Genomic DNA, 23,146 nt, shown 5'->3' on the forward strand with positions numbered 1-23,146 from the left:
GAATGATATGTAAAGAGTGGATTACAGAGGAGAGCAACTGGAAACAGATGCTAATGAGCAAATCATTAAAATAATAATAATTTGCCCTGGATACTTCCATTGGACTGGACTTATTTACCATATTTCGCATAACTTTTACTTCAAATAGTGTGTTCATCGTTTGTATTAATGGTACTGTAAAACCAAGGAGAGGCAATGAGGGCTTAAGAGAGTAGTAGTATGAGTGGAAAGAAGTGAATGGATATGAAGGTGGAATTGATAAGACTTGGTGATCAATTGGATATGAGTGGTAGGTTAGGTAAGGTTAGGAAGAGGGAAGTGTGAAGGGTGATTCCAAGGTTGTCCATCTATGTGACTAAGAGGATCTTGGAAGCCTTCACAAAAATAGGAAAATTTGGGAGAGGAGCAGGTTTTTGGGGGGAGGTTGGTGGAGGGAAATGAGGAATTCTGTTTTGAACATGTTGAGCTTACGACACCAATGGGATGTCTTGGAGGATCTGTCCAGCAAACTTGTAGGGATGAAATCTGTAGTTGAGAAAAGACATGAAGGCTAGATTTGTAGCTTCCAGGACCCTTCTCACTCTGAGAATCTATAGTTTTGGATGTCATCCATGTAGAGCTATTAGTTGAACATATGGGAATCAGTGAGATCACTAAGGGAGAGAGAGAGTGTGGAAAGAGAAGGGAAGAGAGCTCAGGACTGACTTGGGAGAACCAATGGTTCGGGAATAAGAGTAGGAGATGGATGATGATCTAACAGAGGGCAACCACATAGGTAGTTAGAGGATCAGAGAGGGCTGAGTTGTGGAATCCAAGGGAGCAGAGTATCCAGGAAGGAAGAGGTGGTTACCAATGTTCCTCCCGCTGCTCAGATCCTTAGGGTCAATAGGGCTGCTACAGGGGCCCAGACCAGCCAGTCTTTTTTGAACTAGAGAATCTAGCAGGGCTTTGGGATCATTCTGAATGGGAACTCTCCTTATCTGACCCTAGGTAGAAGAAGGGGCTAATGGTTATCACAGCCTAGGAACCCTTCCCCTTTACTCATCTCCCCCTACTCCCCTGGAAGTCCTGATAGAGCCTTTAACCCAAAGCTAGGAGATGAATACTCAATTCCTGACTGTCCTGATAACCGGCTGTGAGACCCTAGGCAAGTCTTTTCTTTCTGCTTTAGCTTTCTCCTCTGTAAAATGGGACAGTTGGACTTAACCAGCCTCTAAGAGTCTTTCTAGCTAGAAGGAGCACTGGTTTTGGCATCAGAACTTGGGTTCAAATTATGGCTTTGCCCCTTACTGCCTGTGGCCCTTTGGGCAGGTGACTTAACCTCCTTTGATCTCAGTCTCTTCAGCTGTGAAATGAGAGAGTTAAACTGGATGGCCTCTAAGGTCACTTCCAGCTCTAGAACTGTAATCCTAGCTCTGGTATTCTGTCACTCTATGAATCCTAGTTTACTTCAAGGGTCACTCTTTCATCTAGGCCTCTTTTCTTGTCACCTCCCTCCAGTTCCACTTAGAGGAATGCAGGGAAACATCCCTGGTTAATTGAAGGTGCCTGGTTGGTCGAGCTTTGTGTGTAACACAGATTCAGAGGCCACATGTGAAAAGAGGACTAGTCTGGGGGGTCAGTCCTGAGTTCAAATCCTAGTTCCGTCACTTCTACCAAACAGGAATGATCCTGAACAAATCGGCTCCCTTCTCTGAGACTCCCTCATCTCTAAAATTCAGATAACCATACTTGCTTCCTGCCTCACTGGATTATGGTGAGGAAAGTGCATTGCAGATTTTAAAACACTATAGAAGTAAGAACTCTCATTATTATCTTTATTATGCGTGAAGGCAGGAGAGACTCTGGTTCCACCAGGGAGAAATCAAAGTCATCCTTAAAGCATAGATTGCCAGAGGCTTAGACATTATCATCTGGCCTAGTTTCTTATTTTGTAGAAGAGGAAGGCCCAAAGATGGTATGACATTTGCCCAAGGTCACATGGTAAATTGGGATTAAAACTCAGGTCTTCTTGTTCTCGGTCTCAAAGGGGTGGGGGGAACTGGCAGCCTTGAGCCACATGTGGCCCTCTAGGCCCTCAAGTGCAGCCCTTTCACGGAATTGTGAAGTTTGGATTCAGTCAAAAGGCCATACTTGAGGACCTAGAGGGCCACATGGGGCCTTGAGGCCATCTCAGTCAAAGGAGGACCTAGAGGGCCCCATGTGGCCTCAAGGCTGCTGGTTCCCCATCCCTGGCTAGAGCTGTTCCCCTACATGGGACTGAAGAAAGATTGATAGTGAAAAGAGCCCCAAATTTATGGTTAGAAAATATGTGTTTAGGGGCAGCTAGGCGGCGCAGTGAGTGCACAGTGAGTAGAGTACTGGCCCTGGAGTCAGGAGGACCTGAGTTCAAATTTGACCTCAGACACTTGACACATTTACTAGCTGTGTGACCTGGGCAAGTCACTTAACCCCAATTGCCCTGCCTTCTCCCCTCCAAAAAAAATATGTATTTAATTTCTATCTCAACAATTTATCTGTGTGACCCTGGATGAATCATTTCCCCTCTCTGGGCCTTAGTTTCTCTGTAATTATTGGACTAGATGATCTCTAAGGCCCCTTCTGACTTGAATATTCTATGAATCTGTAACTTCAGAAAGCACTGGGAGCCAGAACCCCCTTAGCCCAGAGGGAATTGCCATATTGTGGGGGCTAGGCCAGGCTGGCTTTGGACAGATGGGGCAAGGGAGGCCCTTCTGGGTGAGAGGGGATGGGTGGGCTTGGTGGCAAAATGCCTGTGCCCGCTGTTCTCCCCACCTCTAGCTTCTTAGTCTATGGAGAGATAAGCCCCCTAGCTCCCCACTCCTTTGGCTGGGAAGCTGTAGCTGAGCCTGTTTCCATGACAACTAGGAGACAGGCAGGAGATTTTAGCTATCACTCATGGATGGGGGTTGGGGGAGTTTAGAAGGATTGTTCTTTTTTGGTTCCTATGGTCCAAAGAGATTGATTAGGGCCTGTCTGTAGGCCCCACCTGGGGCTCCTAGCTACTCTGGAGACATTGTCATCCTATCTAAGAAAACATAACAGTTCAAAAACTGCCTGGGCTGGAGTATAAGACACAACAGCAGAAAATGAGTTTCTAAACCTGAGCTGTAAGAGGGAGTCCCTGAAGGGAGATGCAGCAGTCAGAGATGATTTCTTGGAGGAGGCAGGATTCAGAGTCTTAGCATTGGAAGAAACCTTAAAAGTTATCTACTCCACCCTCGAGCATTCCTTCTACAGTATTCCTAATAATTCACATTTCTACAGCACTTTAAGGTTTGCAAAGCATTTTCACCACAAATAACCCAGGAAGGTACATAATCCAAGTGATTATTTTTTTTACAGATGAGGGGAGCCGATTTGCCCAATGTCACATAGTAAGTAGGTGTCGAAGCTGGGATTCAAACCCAGATCTCCTGACTCCAAGTCTAGGACTGTTTCTCTAACACTGCACCATATTAACAAGTACTCAGGTTGGCTCTGATTGCTCATGTCTACCCCCTGAAGCAGTCTGTTTCATTATTGGACAGCTCTGATCATTGGAATGATCTTCCTCATATTGGCCTGAAATACGCTTCCACGTACCTTCCTCACACTGCTACCAGGGGCTACTTATGTCTCTTCCCTACGACAGCTCGTCACATGCTGTAAGGCAGCAGTTCTATCTCACCTAAAGCTTCTCTTTTCTAGGAAGAGGCATCCTTGCTTCCTTCAGCTGGTCCTCTTTCGGCTTGATTTTGAGCCCCCTCCCCATCCTGGTCTCCTTTCTCTTGATACACTCCAGTTTATCCCTGTGCAATGTTGAGCAAATCCCGCTTGGTCTCAGTTCTCACATCTGTAAAATGGGAATGACAGAATCCTGCCCTACCTTCCTAATCGGATTGTTGTGACATGATATACATGAAGGCACATTGAAACATTAAAAGCAGGTGTTGTGCATGAGGTGACATAAGTGTGACTGAGCCATCCACAGTAATGGGGACATTTCTGATCCCTGCTTGTCTCCTCTCTGCAGGTGGCCCCTGGAATTTTGCCTTCACAGTCAAATTCTATCCTCCGGATCCAGCCCAGCTCACAGAAGACATCACAAGGTGAGAGGTCAGGTGGTCTTTCTTGGGCAGTCCCAGAGACAACTGGTGTGAGCAAACCTCTGTGTAAATACATGTGCCCACGACCTGGACGATGGGGATGTATGGGAGGGGATACATGTGGCCCCGTGGTCTTGTGACCATGCGTGTGTTTGCTCATGTAGGGACCAATGTGGATGTATCAGTTTGAGGAGGTAGAAATGCTCAGAGGAAAGTGACTGTCCAGATGAGAGCAAGGTGGGCAGCGGGCAGACTCTTTATGTTGGGGGTGTTTATCACAGGGCAACTCACAGTCTCAGAATGTCAGAGCTAGAAAGGACCTTAGAGAACATCTGGTTTAACCACCTGATTTTGTAGTGGAGGTAACATAGCAGCCAGGGAGAGGAATGGACTTGTCCAACTTGTCCAAGGTCACACAGCTAGTAAGTATACAAGTCAGAACTCAAACCCAGGTCTTCAAACATCAATCCTGGTGCCATTGTATGTCTTTAGATAACGATTCGTTTACCTTGGGAGGAGATGGGGAGGAAATGAAGACCAGAGGGACACCAAGGGAATTGGAGTGAGAGGGTTCCTGGGGAATAAATCATCTGGCTACAGCCCCATCTGCTCCTTGATCACTGTAGGCCTCAGTTTCCCCATTTGTAAGTGAGAGTTGTACTGAATTATCTCTAAGGTACCATACCAACCCCAAGTCCTATGATCTTCAAACCTATAGCCAGACTTGCCTAAGCTCTTCCTCAGTCCCTCCCAGCCTCAGGGAACCACGTGCCTGGGATCATCCATTTAGAACTGGAAGAGACCTTAGCAGTCCTGGAGCCCAAACCCTCTTCACAGACAAGGAAACTAAGACTCAGAGGCCTATTGACTTATCCAGAGTCACACAGCTAAGTAAGTGTCTAACCTTGAACGTTAGGCTTCAGAGACACAGCTCCAGCTTCCAGTGCTCGGCCAATGTTCGAGTCATGCTGATGGCTGCCCCGCAGGTTCATTTACAGACCCTATAACAGGGTCAGAGATGTGGGCTCTGAGTCATTTGAGCAGAGGGGCTACATTGAGCCATCCACATTCCCATCTGGGTCCTTGGCACCTACAACCACCTGTTGGCAAGATAGCATCACAAATGAGATTGGAGTCATTCTGCCTCAGCTCATCATCCCCTATGAAAGTAACCACCATGACCTTGACTTTTGTCATACTACCTTCAGAGCCACTTGCCCCAAGCTGAGGGTACCGGCAGTGGAGTTTGGACCCTGGGCCCCCAAAGACCATGGTGCTTGCATCTTGGGGACAGCTAGTTGACGTAAAGCATGCTAGTACTAGATTCGGAGTCAGGAAGACTCATATGCTTGCTAGTTGAGTGATTCTCCATTTAAGCCTTCTCAGCCTCAGTTTCTCCCTCTGTAATAGCACCTACTTCCCAGGGTTGTTGTGATAATCCAATGAGATAAGATGTGGAAAGCACTTTGCAGATCTTAAAGCACTAGTTTACTATTGTTAGCCCCTCACATATAGAGCTTAGATAGAGGACATTGATACTGCACTTTAAGTTTTGCCGAGCAATTTAGATGCATTATCTCATTTGATCCTCAAAACAGCTCTGTGAGGCAGGTGCTATTATCCTCGTTTGCAGATGAAAAAATTGGGGTTAAGTCATTTGCTCAGATACAAAGCTAGTAAGTGTCTGGGACAGAATCTGAATCCAGACCATCCTGACTCCAAGTCCAACATTCGAGCCACTGTCTCATGTTGACATTAATATAGTACTTGAAGGTCTGCAAATCACTTGGTGGCCATTTTCCCCTTTAATCCACTGAAGAATTTTGATTGATTGCCATCTTCCGGGAACTAAGCCCTTCTGGGTAAGGAACCATAAGGGACCGGAGGGCCAGGGGAAAACAGTAAGGAAGGGGAAGTCCTGGTACAAATGAGAAGAATAGGAGATGGACTGGTTGGAGGTGATTAAGAGAGACTAGAAATGTGGTGTGGTAGAAAGTGTCCTGAACATGGCATCAGGAGAATGGCGTTCTAGTCTGCCACTAATTTGCTATCAGACCCTGAGTAAATCTCTTTCCCTCTCTGGGCCTTACCTAGAAATGAAAAGTTCAGAGAAGACATTCCCTCTGATCTCTTCCAGCTATAACATTCTTTGTCCCTGAGATAGCTAGGAGGCCCTGGGTAGTGAGTGAAGGCATGGCCTTCTGACTGGACTTCAATGGACTTGACCTTCCTTGGCCCTCATGGTCCATCTGGCTGTGTCCGGGATTATCCTGAGAGGCACCTAGAAGGCTGCCTTTACCCTAGAATACCCCATGCCATGGGCTTGTTACTTAGAGCTCCCCCTGTTCTGAATCTCTGTGCAAGGACACTCTTCCTGCTGCCCACAGATACTACCTGTGCCTGCAGCTGAGGGCAGACATTATCACTGGCCGGCTGCCCTGCTCCTTTGTCACACATGCGTTGCTGGGCTCCTATGCTGTTCAGGCTGAGCTGGGAGACTTTGATGCTGAGGAACATGTGGGCAACTATGTCAGCGAGCTCCGCTTTGCCCCCAACCAGACCAAAGAGCTGGAGGAGAGAATCATGGAGCTGCACAAGACTTATAGGTAAGCCTGCTATAACCCACACCCACCTGAGAGCCTGGGGAGCCATGCTCTCTGCTTTTGCCCTATCATTTACCTTCTCTGTGACCTGGGGAAGCCTGTGGAATAATAAAGCATCGGAGTTAGAAGTGGCCTCAGCAATGAGCCTTGGAGAGGGCAAGGAATGTACAATGAATACCAGCATCAGAGCTGGTATTCAAACCCAGGCCTTCTGACTCCCAAGTTCAGTGCTCTCTGCACTGTACTATGCACTTCTCTCTAATTACTTCTCTCTCTTACCTCCTTTATCTCCCTCATGCCCTTTCCCATTTCTCTTCTCTTGTCCTAGGATTGGAAGATATTGACATCATGCTCTGAGCCTGTGCCAATCTAATTCCTTACCTTATGCAGGAATTCTCTCTAGAATAGATCATGGGTTCTGAACCTTTTTTTTTGTGCTGTAGACCCCTTTGGCAGTGTAGTGAAGGGTGGAGGAATCCTTGATATAAGTATAAAATATAAAAAAGTATCATAGACTCCTCCCTTCAACATATATCTTTTTTTGGAGAGGAAATTCTTGGTTTCGGCCAAGTCCCAGTGGGGATGCTACTAAAAAATACCATCATCATGGACAAGATGGTATTGGACTTTTCCACTTGATTGATTTATATACCTCTTCACAGTTTCCTTCATCAGTTTCTATAGTTGTCATAGTCTCTTCCACATCTGCCAAAATCCTGTTTAAGGAAAAGCTAGGTAGCACGTGGATTAGAGCACCAGGCCTGGAGTCAGGAGGACCCGAGTTCAAATGTGGCCTCAAACACTGGCTGGGTGGCCCTGGGCAAGTCACTTAACCCTGATTGCCCCCAAAAAACCCAAAAAACTGTGTTTAAGCACAGTTTAGAAGACTAATCTACGTTGTCTACCATGCTTTAAATGTCTCCTTTTGCTTCTCTCATTGAATTCTTTATGCTTATCATTTCTTATGGTGTGAGAATATTCTATAACATACACCATAATTTATTCAGCAATTCTGCAATCATTGGGCATTTATAAAGACAAATATGAATACAACTACAGGATCATTTTTACATAAATAAAAGACCAAAATAATTAAAGAATGATTCCAGATCCATGGCTAGGTCCTGCTAATACAGTAAAAGTGTTGATATGTCCCAAATTATAGGTTTAGTGCTATACCAAACAAATTACAAAAAAGATACTTGATGGAAACAGACAAAATACTAAAATTCATTTGGAGGAATAAAAGGTCAAGAATTTCAAGGGATATAATAACAAGAAGAGAGAGGCCATGTGGTGTTAGTGGACAGAGAGCTAACTTTAAAGACAGGAAGACTTGGGTTCAAGACTCATCTTTGACATGTACTGGCTATGTGACCTTGGGCAGGTCATTTAGCTTCTTTTTTTTCTATTTAATAATACTTCATTTTTAATTTATGAAATAAAATAAGCATTTCCATAACACAGTATAGTAAAAAAGATAATTGCACATGAAATTGCAAATCTTTTATGTACAATTTCTTTTTCCCTTTTAAATATATAATAAAGTTATCATTTAAATTTCTTTTTTTCCCTTTTTTTCTTCCCTCCCCCCACCCTGCCCTAGAGATAACTACCATTAGACATAAATAGGTATATATACAGAAAATTATTCTATACATACTTCTATTTAGCAGTTCTTTCTCTGGATGCAGATAGCATCTTTTCTTCATATGTTCTTTATTTTTAATACGTGTATTTATAATAGTCAAAATGACTCAGTCATTCAAAGTGCTCTAGGCAGCTAACTCTAAGACTGTAAATTGCAGAGAAGGTACCAATCTACACTGATGGAGGGAGTTCCCTAATCTGAGAGTTCCTATACCAATGAAGTCTTAGGTCTAATCCCTATCCCTAGAATTACAAAAAGGAATGAGTAAGGGTAGCTTAGTGCTATTAGATCTTATGAGAAAGCAGTAATTATAATAGCTCTCTCATGCTGGATTTCAAAAGCAGAAAAGTTAATAGATGGAGCAGACTAAAATAGCAAGACCAAGAAGCAAATGCCAACTGCAGTCTAGTGTCTGATATACCCAAAAACATGAACCATGGGTGAAGTGACTCAATTCAAAGAGAACCTCTGGAAAAAAGGAAAAGCAGTATGGTAAAAGGAGCATTTTGATCAGCATCTTATATTTAAGCCCCAAGGAATTCCAATGGATAAAGGAGATATAAAAAGTCACACCATTCAAAAATTAGGGGAGAAGGTAAGAGATTTTTCATAGTTGTGGAGAGGGAAAAAATTAGTAACCACATATGGGATAGAAGAGATCCTCAGAATCAAAGTAGACAGTCATAAAAATTTAAAGCACTTTTATACAAATTGTTGTAGCCACAACCAGAGAGGTAGATACAGATTGATTAAGAGAAATCTTTTGTTTAATAAATGATAAAAATCTGATACTCAAATTAATAAAAACAGTATTCCTCAGTAGACAAATAAATATTCCAAGGATAGGAACAGTTTTCAGAAGAAGAAACACAAACTACCAGTTACCATTTCAAAAAAAAATCCAAATAATCTTGGAAATGAAATCCTAAAATGTCCCCTCACAGCTACCAAGCTGATAAATATGCTTAAAAAATGTAAAAGTTCATTGTTGGAGAGGTTATGGGAAGACAGGTATGCAAGTACCTTGCTGGAGAATCTGTAACTTAGTTCAGCCCTTCTAGAAAACAGTTTGCAATTACTCAAGAGCATTACTAAATGATTCTTAGCCTGTGACCCAGAGAATCCATTTCTGGGACTTAGAAAGTTATCCACAACAAGCAAAGGCCTATATGTACCAACCTGTTCATAGTAATATTATTTGGGATAACAAAAAAGGTGAAAGGAAAACATTCAGCACATCCATTTTTTTTCTTTGAAAAAAATATTCTATACTTTGTTTTTATATCATCCTCATCTCCCAGTGTATTCCTGTCACTTACCCCTCCTCCCACAAAGCCATCCCTTATAGCAAAGAAGAAAGAAGGAAACAAATCTTAAAACTAACCAACGAGTCAACTTTCTATGCACACCTAGAGCCCCTCCACCTCTGCAAAGAAGGGAGGGAGGGGAAAAAGAAGAGAGGAAGGAGGGTGGGTGGAGTGTTCTCATCTCCTCCTTAGGGCTATGCCTGGTTGTCATAATTACACGGCTTTCAGTTTGGAATTGCTTTGTTATTATTCTCCCCATTTACAGTGTTGCAAGTGTTGTGTAAGCAGTCCTGATTGTTAAGGGCTTACCTCCTTCCTTTGGGGAAGTTTTTTTAAGGCACGCACATTGCTCTTAGACCTGTCCCCTGCAGCCAAGCAGGACAAATGTCATGTTTCTTACATGTGATAGCCCTTCAGATGTCTGAAGACAGCTATCCTGGGTCCCTGAGGTTTTTTCTTTTCCCAAATAAACTTCCTTTAGCTCCTTCAACCATTCCTCATATGACATGGCCTCCAGGCCCCTGCCCATCTTGGTTATCCTCTTCTGCACATGCTTCTTTCAGACTGTCAATGTACTGTGAGAACTATGGCCCCAGAGCTGAGCATGGCACCGCAAGTGTGGACTAGATTGTCCCTTCTTTCAGGCTCTGGCCTTTCCCTGTTCACTGTATGCCCTCTTCCCCTACAGGGGTATGACTCCTGGAGAAGCTGAAATTCACTTCCTTGAGAATGCCAAGAAGCTGTCCATGTATGGAGTGGACCTACATCATGCCAAGGTATCCACTGAAGGCTGGGTAATGAGGTACTCGCTATTTTGAGCTTAGGAATCGGCACCCCAGAACTTGCCTAATCAATCCAGTCATTAGGGAGGAGTTAATCTTCCCCTGTATGGGCGCTATTCACAGATGGAGAAAACTAAGATTTAGTTTCTACCCTCTATGGTACATGTGAATGGTACAGACAGTCAAGATTGCAGGATTTCAGGGAGACCTGTTGAGCTTAATGGGACCAGAGGAGGTTTTCTGGAGGGGATGGCATTTGAGTAGGAGTTAGATAAGCAAAGAGGGAGAAAGTGAAGAGAATATCATGAGCAAGGGCATTGAGGCTGAAACATGGAGGATTTGCTTCAGAGGGAACTCACCTGGAATTCTTGAAGGGAATTTAGTGGGAGATGTGCCTGGAAATCTAGATTGCAGCTAGAATGCCAAGCCAAGGAATTTGGACTTGATTCTGTAGGCAGTTGGAAACAATTGAAAAATTTTGAGCTAGGGAATGATGTGAAAAGAGCTGGACTTTAGAAAACTGAATAAGGCAGTATGAGCAGGATGGCTTAGCAGGTAGAATGTTTAGGAGGTTGGCATAATCATCTGGATGAGAAGGAAGGAAAGGGGACTGGGACTAGCCTTAGCTACCTGACCTAGGTAGGGTTGGACTGGACCTCTTACTAAGCTGGACTCAGCCCTCTTTTGTTGGAAATGGCTTCAGGGTATGCTTAGGGTTTCTTCTGCTTGACCTGTATACCCTGGTCTTCATATTCTGAGGTACAGTGGTTCCTCTGCATACAAGCACCTTCCCAGGCACTGCTTATGGATCAGATGCCTGCCACATGATGTGCCCTGTGAACTTTGGCCTTGCTCCTTTAGAGCCAGAGGCACCTTCTACCTGGTACCTTGGGCCTCACTCAATAGGATTTAGGATAAGAGGATCTCCAACAAGCTAACTACTTCTCTAGGTATCTCTGAGGCATAGAGATAGATCACCCTAGGCTCAGGCTGGAGTCTCCAGGCATAGCTTATACCCAAAACACCCTATATCTGTATGCCTAGGGTCTTATGGCTGGTCTCCCTTACCTCCTTCCCACCTTCCTGCTACTCCCTTACCTCTCTTACCTTATCTCCCTTTCCCATTTCTCCTCTCTTTTCCTCTCCTCTCCTAGGACTCAGAAGGTATTGACATCATGCTTGGAGTCTGTGCTAATGGCCTGCTGATCTACAGAGACCGTCTGCGGATCAACCGATTTGCCTGGCCCAAGATCCTTAAGATTTCCTATAAGAGGAGTAATTTCTACATCAAGATACGTCCAGGGGAGGTGAGTCTTCTCTACCATTGACTATACTTCATGAAATCTGACTTAGGAGGGACCTCAGAGGACAGATATTCTAACCCTTACCTGAGCCAGAATCTTCTCCACAGCCTCCCTAATAGGTGGCCATCTGGCCTCTTCTTGAGGATCTCCATTGCTGGAGAACTCACTATTCCTGAGTCCTTCTCACTTTTGACCAGCTCTAGTTGTTAGAGTTTTTGCTTAAGTCCATCTGAAATCTGCCTTTCTGCAAAGTACACATTGTGTGCTTAATTCTTCCCTCCGGGACCAAGCAGAAGTGTAACCCCACCTTGCCCATGATGGCCCTTCAGATACTTGAAGAAAATGATCACGTTCCCCATCCTTTCCCTCCTTTTCTTCTCCAGACTAAACTTCCCCAGTTCCTTTCCCTGAAAGGAATAGTAGAGAAGATTCCCTAGAGAAAGTAGGCCCTAGAAGCATGGGGTCAGAGTTTGGCTAAATGGACAGAGAAGACTTGGGAGAAGGAGGGTCTGATAAGGGGAGAAAAGGGTGGAGGGAGTGGGTCAGGGCCATGCCACTCATCCCGCCTCTCCTGGTGTCCTAGTATGAGCAGTTTGAGAGCACCATTGGCTTTAAGCTCCCCAACCACCGGTCAGCTAAGAGGCTTTGGAAGGTCTGCATTGAGCATCACACATTCTTCAGGTGAGAGGACATAACTGGGCAGGGGCAAGATGGGGCAGATGAAATTGGGATTTTGGTGGATCCAGGAAAGGGCCTCTTGCCCCCAGACATGCCTGCTCACCTAGCATACATGGAAGTCCCTCCCTTTGCCTTAAGGGATGGAAGGATCTACAGGCCAAATGCAAGTGTCCCTTATATTGATTCAGCTGTACCTGGGGGTTGGGAGGTCCAGGTTCATTTCCTGGCTCTGCTGTTGACCTTGGGCATATTCCTTTTCCCTCTTTGGACCTCAATTTCCTTCCTTCTAAATGAAGAGGCTAGATAAAATCAATGCTTAATAGACTCATTTGGCTGCAGAACACTGGGTAATGGCAGAGCTTAAAATATATTCATGCATCTTTTCAAGCTGGTTCACAAGGGCTTAGGAGTGTAGTTCTCCCCTATGTGACCTTGGAAGAATCAGGAAAATTCTGGGGTGAAATAGAAGAAATTTGACCTAGTTTCTGTCAAGTTATATTTTTGGGTATTCACATAATTTCATGTTTAATATTTGACAGAGGAAATTGTTAGCATTAAAATTGTATTCTGGGAGCACCATTTTCCCAAATGGGTTTAGGAAAAGCTAAGCTAAAGAATTCTGCTAAAGTTTGCTTCAGCCAAGAGGTTTTAGGATTAAGTGTCTGCTGGCTACAGAGCACTGAGCTCTTTACTGCATGAAAGACAAAATTTAGATAAGGGATGATCCTTCCTTTTTTTGGAACTCTTTAGGATCTTATAGATATAGGCACAGAGACAGGCACAGGTAACTAGAATATAACAAGATAGCAAATACTTTGTCTCTTTGTCTCTTTGGGCTCTTCTTGTGACCCTTGTACCTTCCCAACCCTAACCCATGCTCCCAATACAGGCTAGTGTCTCCTGAGCCCCCACCCAAGGGCTTCCTGGTGATGGGCTCCAAGTTCCGCTACAGTGGGAGGACACAGGCACAGACCCGGCAGGCCAGTGCCCTCATTGACAGGCCTGCACCCTTCTTTGAGCGTTCCTCCAGCAAACGGTACACCATGTCCCGAAGCCTCGATGGAGGTATGCCCCAAATTTGGGAGGCACTTGGGCATCTAAATGAGGGATGGGTAGTCAGTCAGTGGTCCCAGCCTAACCCAAGAATGATCCTATTGCTCCTTGCCTATGCATTAGAGCATATTATAGCCTTTTGGGTTTGGGAAGCTCTTTGGCCACCTGGGGGCCTCTGTTCAAAAGTAAATACCCCTGGGACAGGTTATTAGGTGATTGACACCTAAAGTCAAGATCCGTGAGGGGTCTGATACTGAATCTTGAAGGGATCTGGTGGCTCTAAGAGGCCAAAGTGAGAAAAGAGAGCATTCCTGGCATGGGGGATGGCCTGTGCAGAGGAAGATGGAAATCTTTCTTACAGTAAATAGGCTCATTTGGCTGAAACATAAAGTGTATCATAGGAAGCAATGTATGATCAACCTGGAAACATATAGGCTGGCACAATAGGGAGAGTAGAGTTGGACAGAATAATGTAGGTGGATATGAGGGAGATAGATGAGTGTAGTGACCAAAGAAAGGAATTTTGGTCTAGGTTAGGGGTTCTTGGGGCAGCTAGGTGGCAAAGTGGGTAGAGTGCTAGGTCTGGAATCAGAAAGATTTCTGAGTTCAAATCTGGCCTCAGACACTTCCTGGCTCTTTGACCCTGGGCAAGTCACTTCACCCTGTTTGCCTAGGTTTCCTCATCTGTAAAATGCGCTTTAGAAGGAAATGACAAACCACTCCAGAATCTTTGTTGAGAAAATTCCAAATGGAGTCATAAAGAGGTAGAGGAAAGGTTGGACACAACCGAACAATAACAGCAATAACAAAGAGATTTTTGAATTATCTTGTGTCATGGACCCCTATAGCCCCCTCCCCATTTTTTGGTGACTAGGACTCTTTATCTTGTCTACCTGGAGGTGTAGCAGGCCTGATCCCACTGTTGACTGGCCTGGAAACTTTCACGTGCTCCTTTTCTAACCTAGGCTGGTTTGCCCCTCCTTAGATAGCTTGGTCCCTGTCCCACACCCCTCCAGTTTAGGGGCTTACTATATTGGTGCCCAGATGAGGGCACCCAGTAACTTTAGCTCTCTTAAAGTTAGTCCCCCTGAGCTCAGCCTCCAGCCTCAGCCCCACCCAGTGGCAGGGATTACAGGTGTGCACCACCATGCCCAGACCCCTTCTTAGAATAATGTTTAAAATGTATGAAATAAAAAAAAAACATGGGATTTCAAAGGAAACCATATTGAAATATGGTTATAATTTTAAAAATTTTTCAGAAAGTTCATGGACCCCCACCTGGTCTAGGAAGTCAGAATCACAGGCATTCTGAGTGGAGTCATGGGGCAATAAGCAGTCCTACCCTTCTCAAAAGCAGTGCTAAGGTTGAATTGATTTATTATTCCCTGGGAAATGGGTAGAAAGGGAGGGGCAGGGTTATTGACAAGATATCTGCCTTGGCCTGGGTGAGACAAGACCAGAGCCTGTTTGAGTTCCCGAATTGAGTGGATTAATGGAATGGGCAGCTGGTAGGGTCTCTTTAGGGTGTGCCTGGCTCCCTTGCCCAGGAGTCCTGACCTTTTGTCCTGGTGCATTCTCCCTTTTTTACCTCCCTGCCATCATCCCCCAGCAGAATTTTCTCGCCCAGCCTCTGTCAGTGAGAATCATGATGTGGGATCAGAAGCTGAGAAGTCTGAGGAAGACAGAGACTATGGTGGTGGGAGGAGAAAGTCAGAGACGGAGGAAGGAGAGCTCCGGACACCCACCAAGATCAAAGAACTGAAGGTATGAGACTTTCAAGCCTTTCTCTCCTCACCTGAGTGCAAGAGAACCTTGGGCTTCCCCATCCACACAGACAAGAGTACCTGAAATACATACTGTCTGGGTGTCCTCAGCTTTGGTTGGTGGAGGCCAACGGCCTTAGCCATGTAACTAGGGTGGGACGTGTGTGCACCCCAGGCCCTGCCCTTTCTGTTTCCTCATGAAAGGCAGCATGAATTGGTTCCTTCTCCTCCACCAAGGCACATCTCTGCCTGTGGGTGGGCTATGTATGTGATTATATCTATACAGGTCCTGAGAAAGGAGAAGGGCTATACACACACAAACATTCACAAAGTACATAGGCCCCCATTTTCCTGGGCATATTCTATGCATGTCCATACCTCCAGATATTTACATCTATGACCCCATGCATGAAGAGGTCTCTCTACATACCTAACACATTGGCATCTCTGCCAAGAAAACACAGTTGCCTAAACCAATACACATATCTGCTTACAAGAACTCACACATGTGAGCTGCTATTTTTTGTTTTGAACTTTAACGTCAGGTTTAATAAATATACACAAATGAAGACTAAAATAAATAAACCCTGTAATCAGTATTATTTGCATTTTTAAAAAAAGACTATAAAGGTTAAACTAATAATGACAGCTTGTCACACAACTCTTATTTGCCCACATAGATTCTCTGATGGCATCACTATTGTCTGATGCCCATAACTGGAATACTGGGGCCATAGACATGGGTTTCTCAGACCTGAGTAGGCCTTGCCTGGGACTCAGAGAGGCCTTCTGTGCCCTACATGGGCACAGCCTTTCAGGGAAGGTCCCTCAGAGGCCATTTCTGCCTACTGCCACCCTTCCAAGCAGGTGTATTATTGAAAGTCCTCATAAACTGAAGCTGGTGGCCAAGGAGGTGACACCTTTTAGGGGCAGCCATAGGGCAAGACTATCAAGGCAGGAGATCTGTGTTCTCCTGTGACTTATAACCAAGCCCATCCCCAGTGGCCTAAGGATGTGGCCTCTCTCTGGCTGATTCAGAGAGGGTGCCTATGCTTGTGGGTGCCTAACAACCTATTTCTGTTACATTGTAGTGAGACCTCACAAGCACACACACACATACTTGGATTCAAACATAGAACACAGTTTGTCCACAGTATGTGCATATATATGAAACAACCTACCTGTTCAAGCACACACATCTTTATATACACATGCTTCATGAATGTACACACAAACCACAGCTGCATGTACATACAGACATAATGTTTATAAGTAAATGAACATGCTTCCCATTCTGTCCTCCCAATAATATTGTTGGTAGCCCCAGCTTAAAGTTCTCTCAATGATATAGTTCCCCTTCCCTCCCTGACTCACCACCCCACTTGACCTGAATCTAGATGTGTCTAATCATTAGATTGTAATGTAATCCCTCTACTGACCCTGCTGGTTCCTCCCTCACCATGTACTGCTAGCCGGAGCAGGAAACCACGCCGAGGCACAAGCAGGAGGTACTGACTGCATCATTCTCCCCTGCTCCTTCTGGTCCATTGTCTGCCACCCCCCATCTGCCATGTGCCATTCTGCCTTCATCTCAGGCCCATGCCCTCTCATTTCAGGACATCCCACATGCCATCGCTGGTCCTCATCTTTGCCCTTATGTTGGAAAAGTCATCCATATTCCTGGGGAATGGGCCCATTGTGCTGTCTGCCTGCTTTCTGCCCACATAAGTTTATTACTCAATAAAGTTCTCCTCTTGCTTCTTTTTCCTTCATCTTATCCATTTCTTCCTCTCCCTTCTTCCTCCTTCCTCTTCTTCATTTCTCTTGCTTTCCTCTGGTCTTTTCATCTTCCTCTTTATGTCTCTTATTTTCCTCTTCTCTTTTCCTCTTTCCTTCATCTTTTCTCTCCCTTTCTCTCTTCCTTCCTTCCTTCCTTCATTTTCTCCTTTTCTTCTTCCTCTTTCTTTTGACTCCTAGTTCCCCAACCAGAACCAGCTCTTCTCCTGCTTGTCATCCAAACCCAGCCCCTTCATAGTATGTTCATTACCAAAATATGTTTGTCTTTTGGCTGCCTTGGGAAAGGTTAAGTTTGAAGATGCTAGAAAGGGAAAGAATATGATCTTCATTCTCCTACAGAGGCCTCAGATACTCTAAAGCCCCATGGGTTCAGCTGGCTGCCATAACCCCATGAACATTACCCTGTATAGGGAGGAGCTAGAATATATTCAGATGAGCATGACCAAGGCATTTGATTTTCCAAGTTTCCCTGAGGATTCACCATCACCGTGGAATGCTAGCTCTGGGAGTGAGGGAGTAGGCTTACTGTAAAAAGGCAGAAGCATTGAGGCAGGACACATTTGCCCTTGGGGAGCCCGCTTTTCCCTTCTACTTATGGTAGCTGAAGAGTCAATGTTTATAGATTGTGGTCTGGAGTTGGAGTCAGAAGATCTATGTTTGATTTTCATTTCCATCATAAGTGACTTTGGTCAAGTCACTTCACTCTTCTGAGTCTGTTTACTCATCTGTAAGATGGGATTAATAATATGCTAATAGTAATAACTACTCTTCCTCACACAGCTGTTATATGGATCAAATTCAGTAACTTTTTTATAATATAAAGTGCCACCTAAATGTAGCCTAATTACTATTATCATTCTTGGTAGTGTATTTCCATGCCTCCAAAGACTAACTCTAGAGGCTTCTGGCTGTATTTTCAGGCCAGCTCCCTAGGTCTGTGATCTTGTGATTGTTTCTCAAAGGAATCTGCTGACTTTTTTTTTGGAACCAGGAAAGGGAGATTGTGATGAATCAAGCATTCTTAAATAACCCTGTAGATGAGACCTCCTGAGAATATGGAAAATAAATGTAAATTGCTACTCTTCCCCACGTTCCACCCCACAGCAGGCAGGTGACTACTTCCAATCTCAATGAAGCCAGCCTGTGGTCAGATGCCTTGCTTGGTCTTTTCTTTCCCTAACTACTGGTCTCGGACCACAGTGCTGGAGCTGGTGTCCCCTACTCCTAATAGCTTGGTTTGAAAGGCTCTTAGAAAGCACTTGTTATGGGCAAGGCACAGAGGATGCATATTGAAAAATGGCCTAGACCCTTGCCTCAAGGAGCTTACAATCTAATTGAGGGAATAAGATGGCTATGCAAGTATCTGTTATAAGGTAAAATGTGATCAGGGCAAAGGATAACTACAGAAGTAAATCCTGTTTGAGAAAGGAGATATCCCTTTCAACTGAGGCGATCAGAGAATGCTTCATAGAGGAAATGGTACCTGAGCTATGACTTGAAGGAAAGGAAGGTTATTTCATTAGGTAGGGATGAAAATAGATAATATTCCAAGCATGAGGGACAGTTCACATGAATCCTCCCTACTCACACCCAGGGAGCATGAGCACCTAAGGGTATAGGCACAGAGACTTATAGCTTCTGACTTTTCCAATCTTCCCTGTCCCTTGCTTCTTGCTTTTGGAATGGAAAACTAGTGTCGTTCAGAGATACTTTCCTTTTTTAACTCACTTGCTTCCTCCATCCCAAGTTCTTAGATAAACCAGAGGATGTACTGCTGAAACACCAGGCCAGCATCAATGAACTCAAGAGGACACTGAAGGAGCCCAATAGCAAATTGATCCATAGGGATCGTGACTGGGAACGTGAGCGGAGGCTGCCTTCCTCACCAGCCTCATCTTCCCCCAAGCATGAAGAAGGAACCCCCAAAGGGACCCCTGAGAAAGCTAATGAGGTGGGTCCTGTGGCCTTGGGCTCCATAAAGAAGGGTGGGGCATGGGAATTGGGATTGACTTACATAGATTTTATTGCATTTATTCTCTGCCCCATGGCAGCTGTTTATGTTGGCAGAAAAGGATGGAGCCAGGGACCATAGATTCATTTACTTGATGTTGGAACATAGGATATTAGAGTTGGGGTGGGGGAGTTGTTGAAGCTTGAAAGAAGGAATTTTAGGTCCAAGAAGAAGTACAATATGTTCTTTATTATTCAGCATTCTACTAGCAAGAAAACTTTATTAACTAACAGATTGAATAGACTCTTTAATGCCTATTATTTTTAAAAAAATTCATGATAAAAATAGCCAGTAAGCATGTGCTATAAGTCAAGGTGGGGAGTTACCCATGTGTTCTAACTTTTCAGAGCACAAGTGGAAATCTCTCTATTGAAAAGGAGAAAAAGATTGGATTTTATACCCCATACTTATAACTCCAAGGCAGCGTTCTAAGCATTTTCTATAACAAATTCTAAAGAATATTTACCTATATTTGTTATGAATAAGGCATTTTCTCCCTAAAATCTAGCAGGATTACTAAGTACCATTATACAACCATAGTTGACATTCAATAACCATGAATAGTAACAGTTCATATTTGTATAGCTCTTTCTAGCCATCATCACAATTGGACATCATAACAGTTCTTGGAGGTAGATAGTACAAATGTTGTTATATTCATTTTAAAATTGAGGCTCAGATGAAGAGACTCACCCAAGGTCAACTAATAGGTGTTGTAGCCTTGAATCTCAGCTTTCCAATTCCATGTCCAAAGTCTGCAGTCTTCTGAGCTGTGTGATGTTTCAAAGCTCATGGGTTTCTCTTATAGATGAAGGTTTCTAAATAACGGCAAGAAGATTAAATTCTGCTCTATCTAGATTTAGCATGAAGTAAATATATCTGTTTTAATTTCCTTAAAGGATCTACATATGGGATATGTGGTATTTCTCTATTAACCAGAATATTTCTCTATTAACCAGAATTTTAAATTAACTCAGGATTCCTCAACCTCAACAGAATACTGGACTGGAAATCAGAATACCTGGGATTGAGTCCCACTTCTAACACTTATTATTTGTCTGACCTTGGGAAAGGCCCTTCCTCTCTCGAGGACTTGGTTTCCCCATTTGTAAAGTGGCAGCAATTTGGACAGGGTAGTTGTGGGAAAAGTGATTTGTAAATTATAAAGGACTAGAGAAATGTGAATTGGTATTATTATGCCAGATTACAGAGAGTTTGCTGTCTTTCTTTGAACAGCAGGGAGTAAGATTTCCCCCAAAAGGAGTAATACAGTTTGAAGTGAATGCTCAAAGTTCTGTGCCAAGTTACTGTTGTAACATGGAATGTTCTGGGGTATCCCCAGGCCCAGAGGTAAACCTTAATGTTTAGAGCCAACATTGCAAGAGGTAGGTAATACTGAGTCTTTCTAGGTGCTGCTTAGTATCTCTATCAGACAGACTTCTTGGGCAAAGGAGCTGACTGGATGGTGGTATGGGAGTTGTTGCTTTGAAGGCACTCATGATTGGTTTGAATGGAAATCTGGTCCTAGAGGTGTGAACAGTAAAATGGCAGCTGGACTGGTTGTCACACCCATGTCTACCCTGCTCTCAGTGACAGTTGCTTCAGTTAGCTGTGGCACTGTGTTCTTGGTGCTGGGCAGGACTTGGTTTTGGTTCCACTCTTGAGATAGCCTGTCGGCAGCCCTGTCCCCTTAGGGATTATGGGTGGGGGCTGAGGCTGTGATGGTACCAGCCAGACTCCTGGAGCAGCTTGGATATGTATGATAACCGTAGAGCAGGGAATGGAGGATGACCTCAGCCTTGGCCATCTCCTGAGAGCCAAATATCCTTTGACAAGAAGGGAGGCAGTCTGTTTTCTTAGCCTCAACCCAGGGGGGAGTACCTGCGAGGTGCTCAAGTTGTTAAAGGTGGATGGTTGAGGGAAGGAAGGATACTATAGCTGAGTCACAGGGAGGAAGCATCTCAGATGGCAGTGGGCAGAGCCTACAGAGTGGATCCAAGGGTACTGCTAGCATTTGAATAGCCCTGGACGGGTCTCCAGAGGGATTCAGAGGGTGGGTTTAGAAAGAGTGTGCCCTGGGATTTTAGGAGCCTAGATCCTACCCACAATCATGATCTCATGGTCCCCAGCTCCTGTGATCCATGAGGAAGGAGCAAGAAGAGGAAATCAAAATGGAAGAAGAAGCTGAATTAATTTCCTGAACTCTTAACTGTGCCTAAATAATAACATTTTCACTGAACTATGCCTTGAATCCAATTTTTTCCCACAAAAGAAAAAAAAAAGCCACAAAGACCTGAACCCTTCCCTTATCTGGTAATTGAACAGGAACAAAGCTGGCTGGAATATCCATGTAATCTTTGATTCTGGGTCTATTCTAATATGTATCAGGCACAGAAATTGGGACCTTCGTAAGGCTTTCCACCCCAACTTACCTAATCCTATGGGTCACTTCTGGGTCTGAACTAGGCACTGACTTCCTCCCTCCTCAGCTCCATCCAGCTCAGGGTCTTTTCCTGCTCCATCCAAAGAGGCAATGCAATATAGTGGACGGAATGCTGGACTTGAAGTCAGGAAAGATTTGGGTTCAGCAGGTCTGCCCTCAACACTAGCTGTCGTGACTGTGAACAAGTCATTTAACTCGAGTTCCCTGTCTGTAAAGTGGGTATAATGATAGTACCTACCTCCCAGGAATATGCTAACATATGTAAAGCATGTTTGTAAACCTAAAGCCTTATATAAATGTTACGCATTATGATTACTCTACCTCTCTGAGCTTTAGCTTCCTCGTTTGAAGACTGGAGATAATACTACCTAATGTAGTTCTACCTCACAGGGATCAAGTGAGGTAAAGAGTCAAAGTGCTTTGTTTGTGAACCTTAAAGTATCGTATAATTGTCAGCCATGAATATTCTTCCCTGGGACTTCCAAACAAGATGCTTTGTGCTGTTGGATTTGAACCAGGGCCGTGGGAAGAAGGGCTAACTGTTCATGGAATGTATGTTCGTCTTTCTCTCTTTCTCTCTGTATCTCTCCCTCTCATCTCTCCTTCCCTCTTCCCTTTCCCTGTGCCCCTGCTCTCCCTCTGCCTGGGCCCTGGACCTTCCTTCCCTGCAGAGCCAGAGAACAGAGGACGCCTCCCAGCTGGAGCCAGGAATTGCCTTAGGCTTGGAGTCATTCACCCAGAAAAGTCTTGCGTCGTCTCCTGAGGTTACTGTCCATCCTCTGTCACCTGGGGGACTTTCCATTTCCCCTGGGATCTCTTCACTCATCTGTTACCTTCTCAGGAGTGATGGGTGGGGGGACCTGTCCATGTACCCAGTTGGGGAGGGTGCCACTCTCCTCTTCTCAGCCATGCTCCAGAGGGGAAGGAGAAGGGCTTCCAACCCGGCCTGTGAGGAAAGGGCAACCTGAATGTCCCCCCTCCTCTTAGACGACAGATTGGCTCCTGGGGATGGGCTGAGAAGAGTGGACAGGCTTTCTTTCCCAGAGTCTGGTCAAGCAGGCAGGATTTGCTCAAAGCTGAATTCTGTGTTGACTGAGAGCATCAGGATGCCATGATGGCCACAGTCCCTGAGGACTAGTCTTTATTTCTGTAGGTTCTGGGAAGCTCCTAACCTAGGAGATGATGGTCCTTCTGTTCCCCCTTCTTCCTGTAATTCTGGTCTGGATTGAATTCCTTCCCCACCACCCCCAACCTGGTCAGAGAGTGAGCCTGTTGGTCTTCTGTGCCTGAGGTCAAGGATGGCTAGAAAGCCTGGGTGTCCCTGTCCTCCCTTTCTTTGCTGTCTAACACTCACGCCTGGGTTTGGTTCAGGGCTGCCTAGTGGGTAGCATTTCCCCCAGTGGGGTGGAGAGCAGCAAGATGCTTCCTTACAAGATGTGCTCTTCTTGGCCAGCGGCCCAGTGCCCAAACCCTCCATGTGGGAGCAGGTAGAGGGGGTAGCTCTATACTCCGAGAGCCCTGGCCATTATTAAGAGCAGGCAGCAGTGCCTTCCTCCCCTACCCCCAGCAGACAAAAGGAGAAACTCTTGGTCCACCCAAGAGAATAGGCAAGCCCTGGAGAAGGGGGAGTCAGGAACAGACTATT

At 44.8% G+C, this 23,146-nt stretch overlaps 1 protein-coding gene across 7 annotated transcripts in view; it reads left to right on the top strand.

The window, feature by feature from the left end:
* EPB41L1 (erythrocyte membrane protein band 4.1 like 1) overlaps positions 1-23,146 on the top strand; it is a 104,671-nt gene that overhangs the window by 56,336 nt on the left and 25,189 nt on the right. For 4 of the 7 annotated variants that reach the window (XM_036748892.1, XM_036748895.1, XM_036748896.1 and 1 more), the window contains exons 6-13: positions 4,037-4,112; positions 6,497-6,715; positions 10,359-10,446; positions 11,607-11,759; positions 12,340-12,437; positions 13,324-13,499; positions 15,097-15,251; positions 18,795-18,998. In XM_036748892.1, coding sequence (XP_036604787.1) covers positions 4,037-4,112; positions 6,497-6,715; positions 10,359-10,446; positions 11,607-11,759; positions 12,340-12,437; positions 13,324-13,499; positions 15,097-15,251; positions 18,795-18,998 — 1,169 coding nt within the window. Of the gene's footprint in view, positions 1-4,036; positions 4,113-6,496; positions 6,716-10,358; positions 10,447-11,606; positions 11,760-12,339; positions 12,438-13,323; positions 13,500-15,096; positions 15,252-16,722; positions 16,759-18,794; positions 18,999-23,146 lie in introns of all 7 variants that reach the window. The other 3 variants (XM_036748898.1, XM_036748894.1, XM_036748891.1) reach the window with 2 other exon arrangements.

Source organism: Trichosurus vulpecula, chromosome 3 (genome assembly GCF_011100635.1).
Source record: "Trichosurus vulpecula isolate mTriVul1 chromosome 3, mTriVul1.pri, whole genome shotgun sequence".
NCBI lineage: Eukaryota > Metazoa > Chordata > Mammalia > Diprotodontia > Phalangeridae > Trichosurus > Trichosurus vulpecula.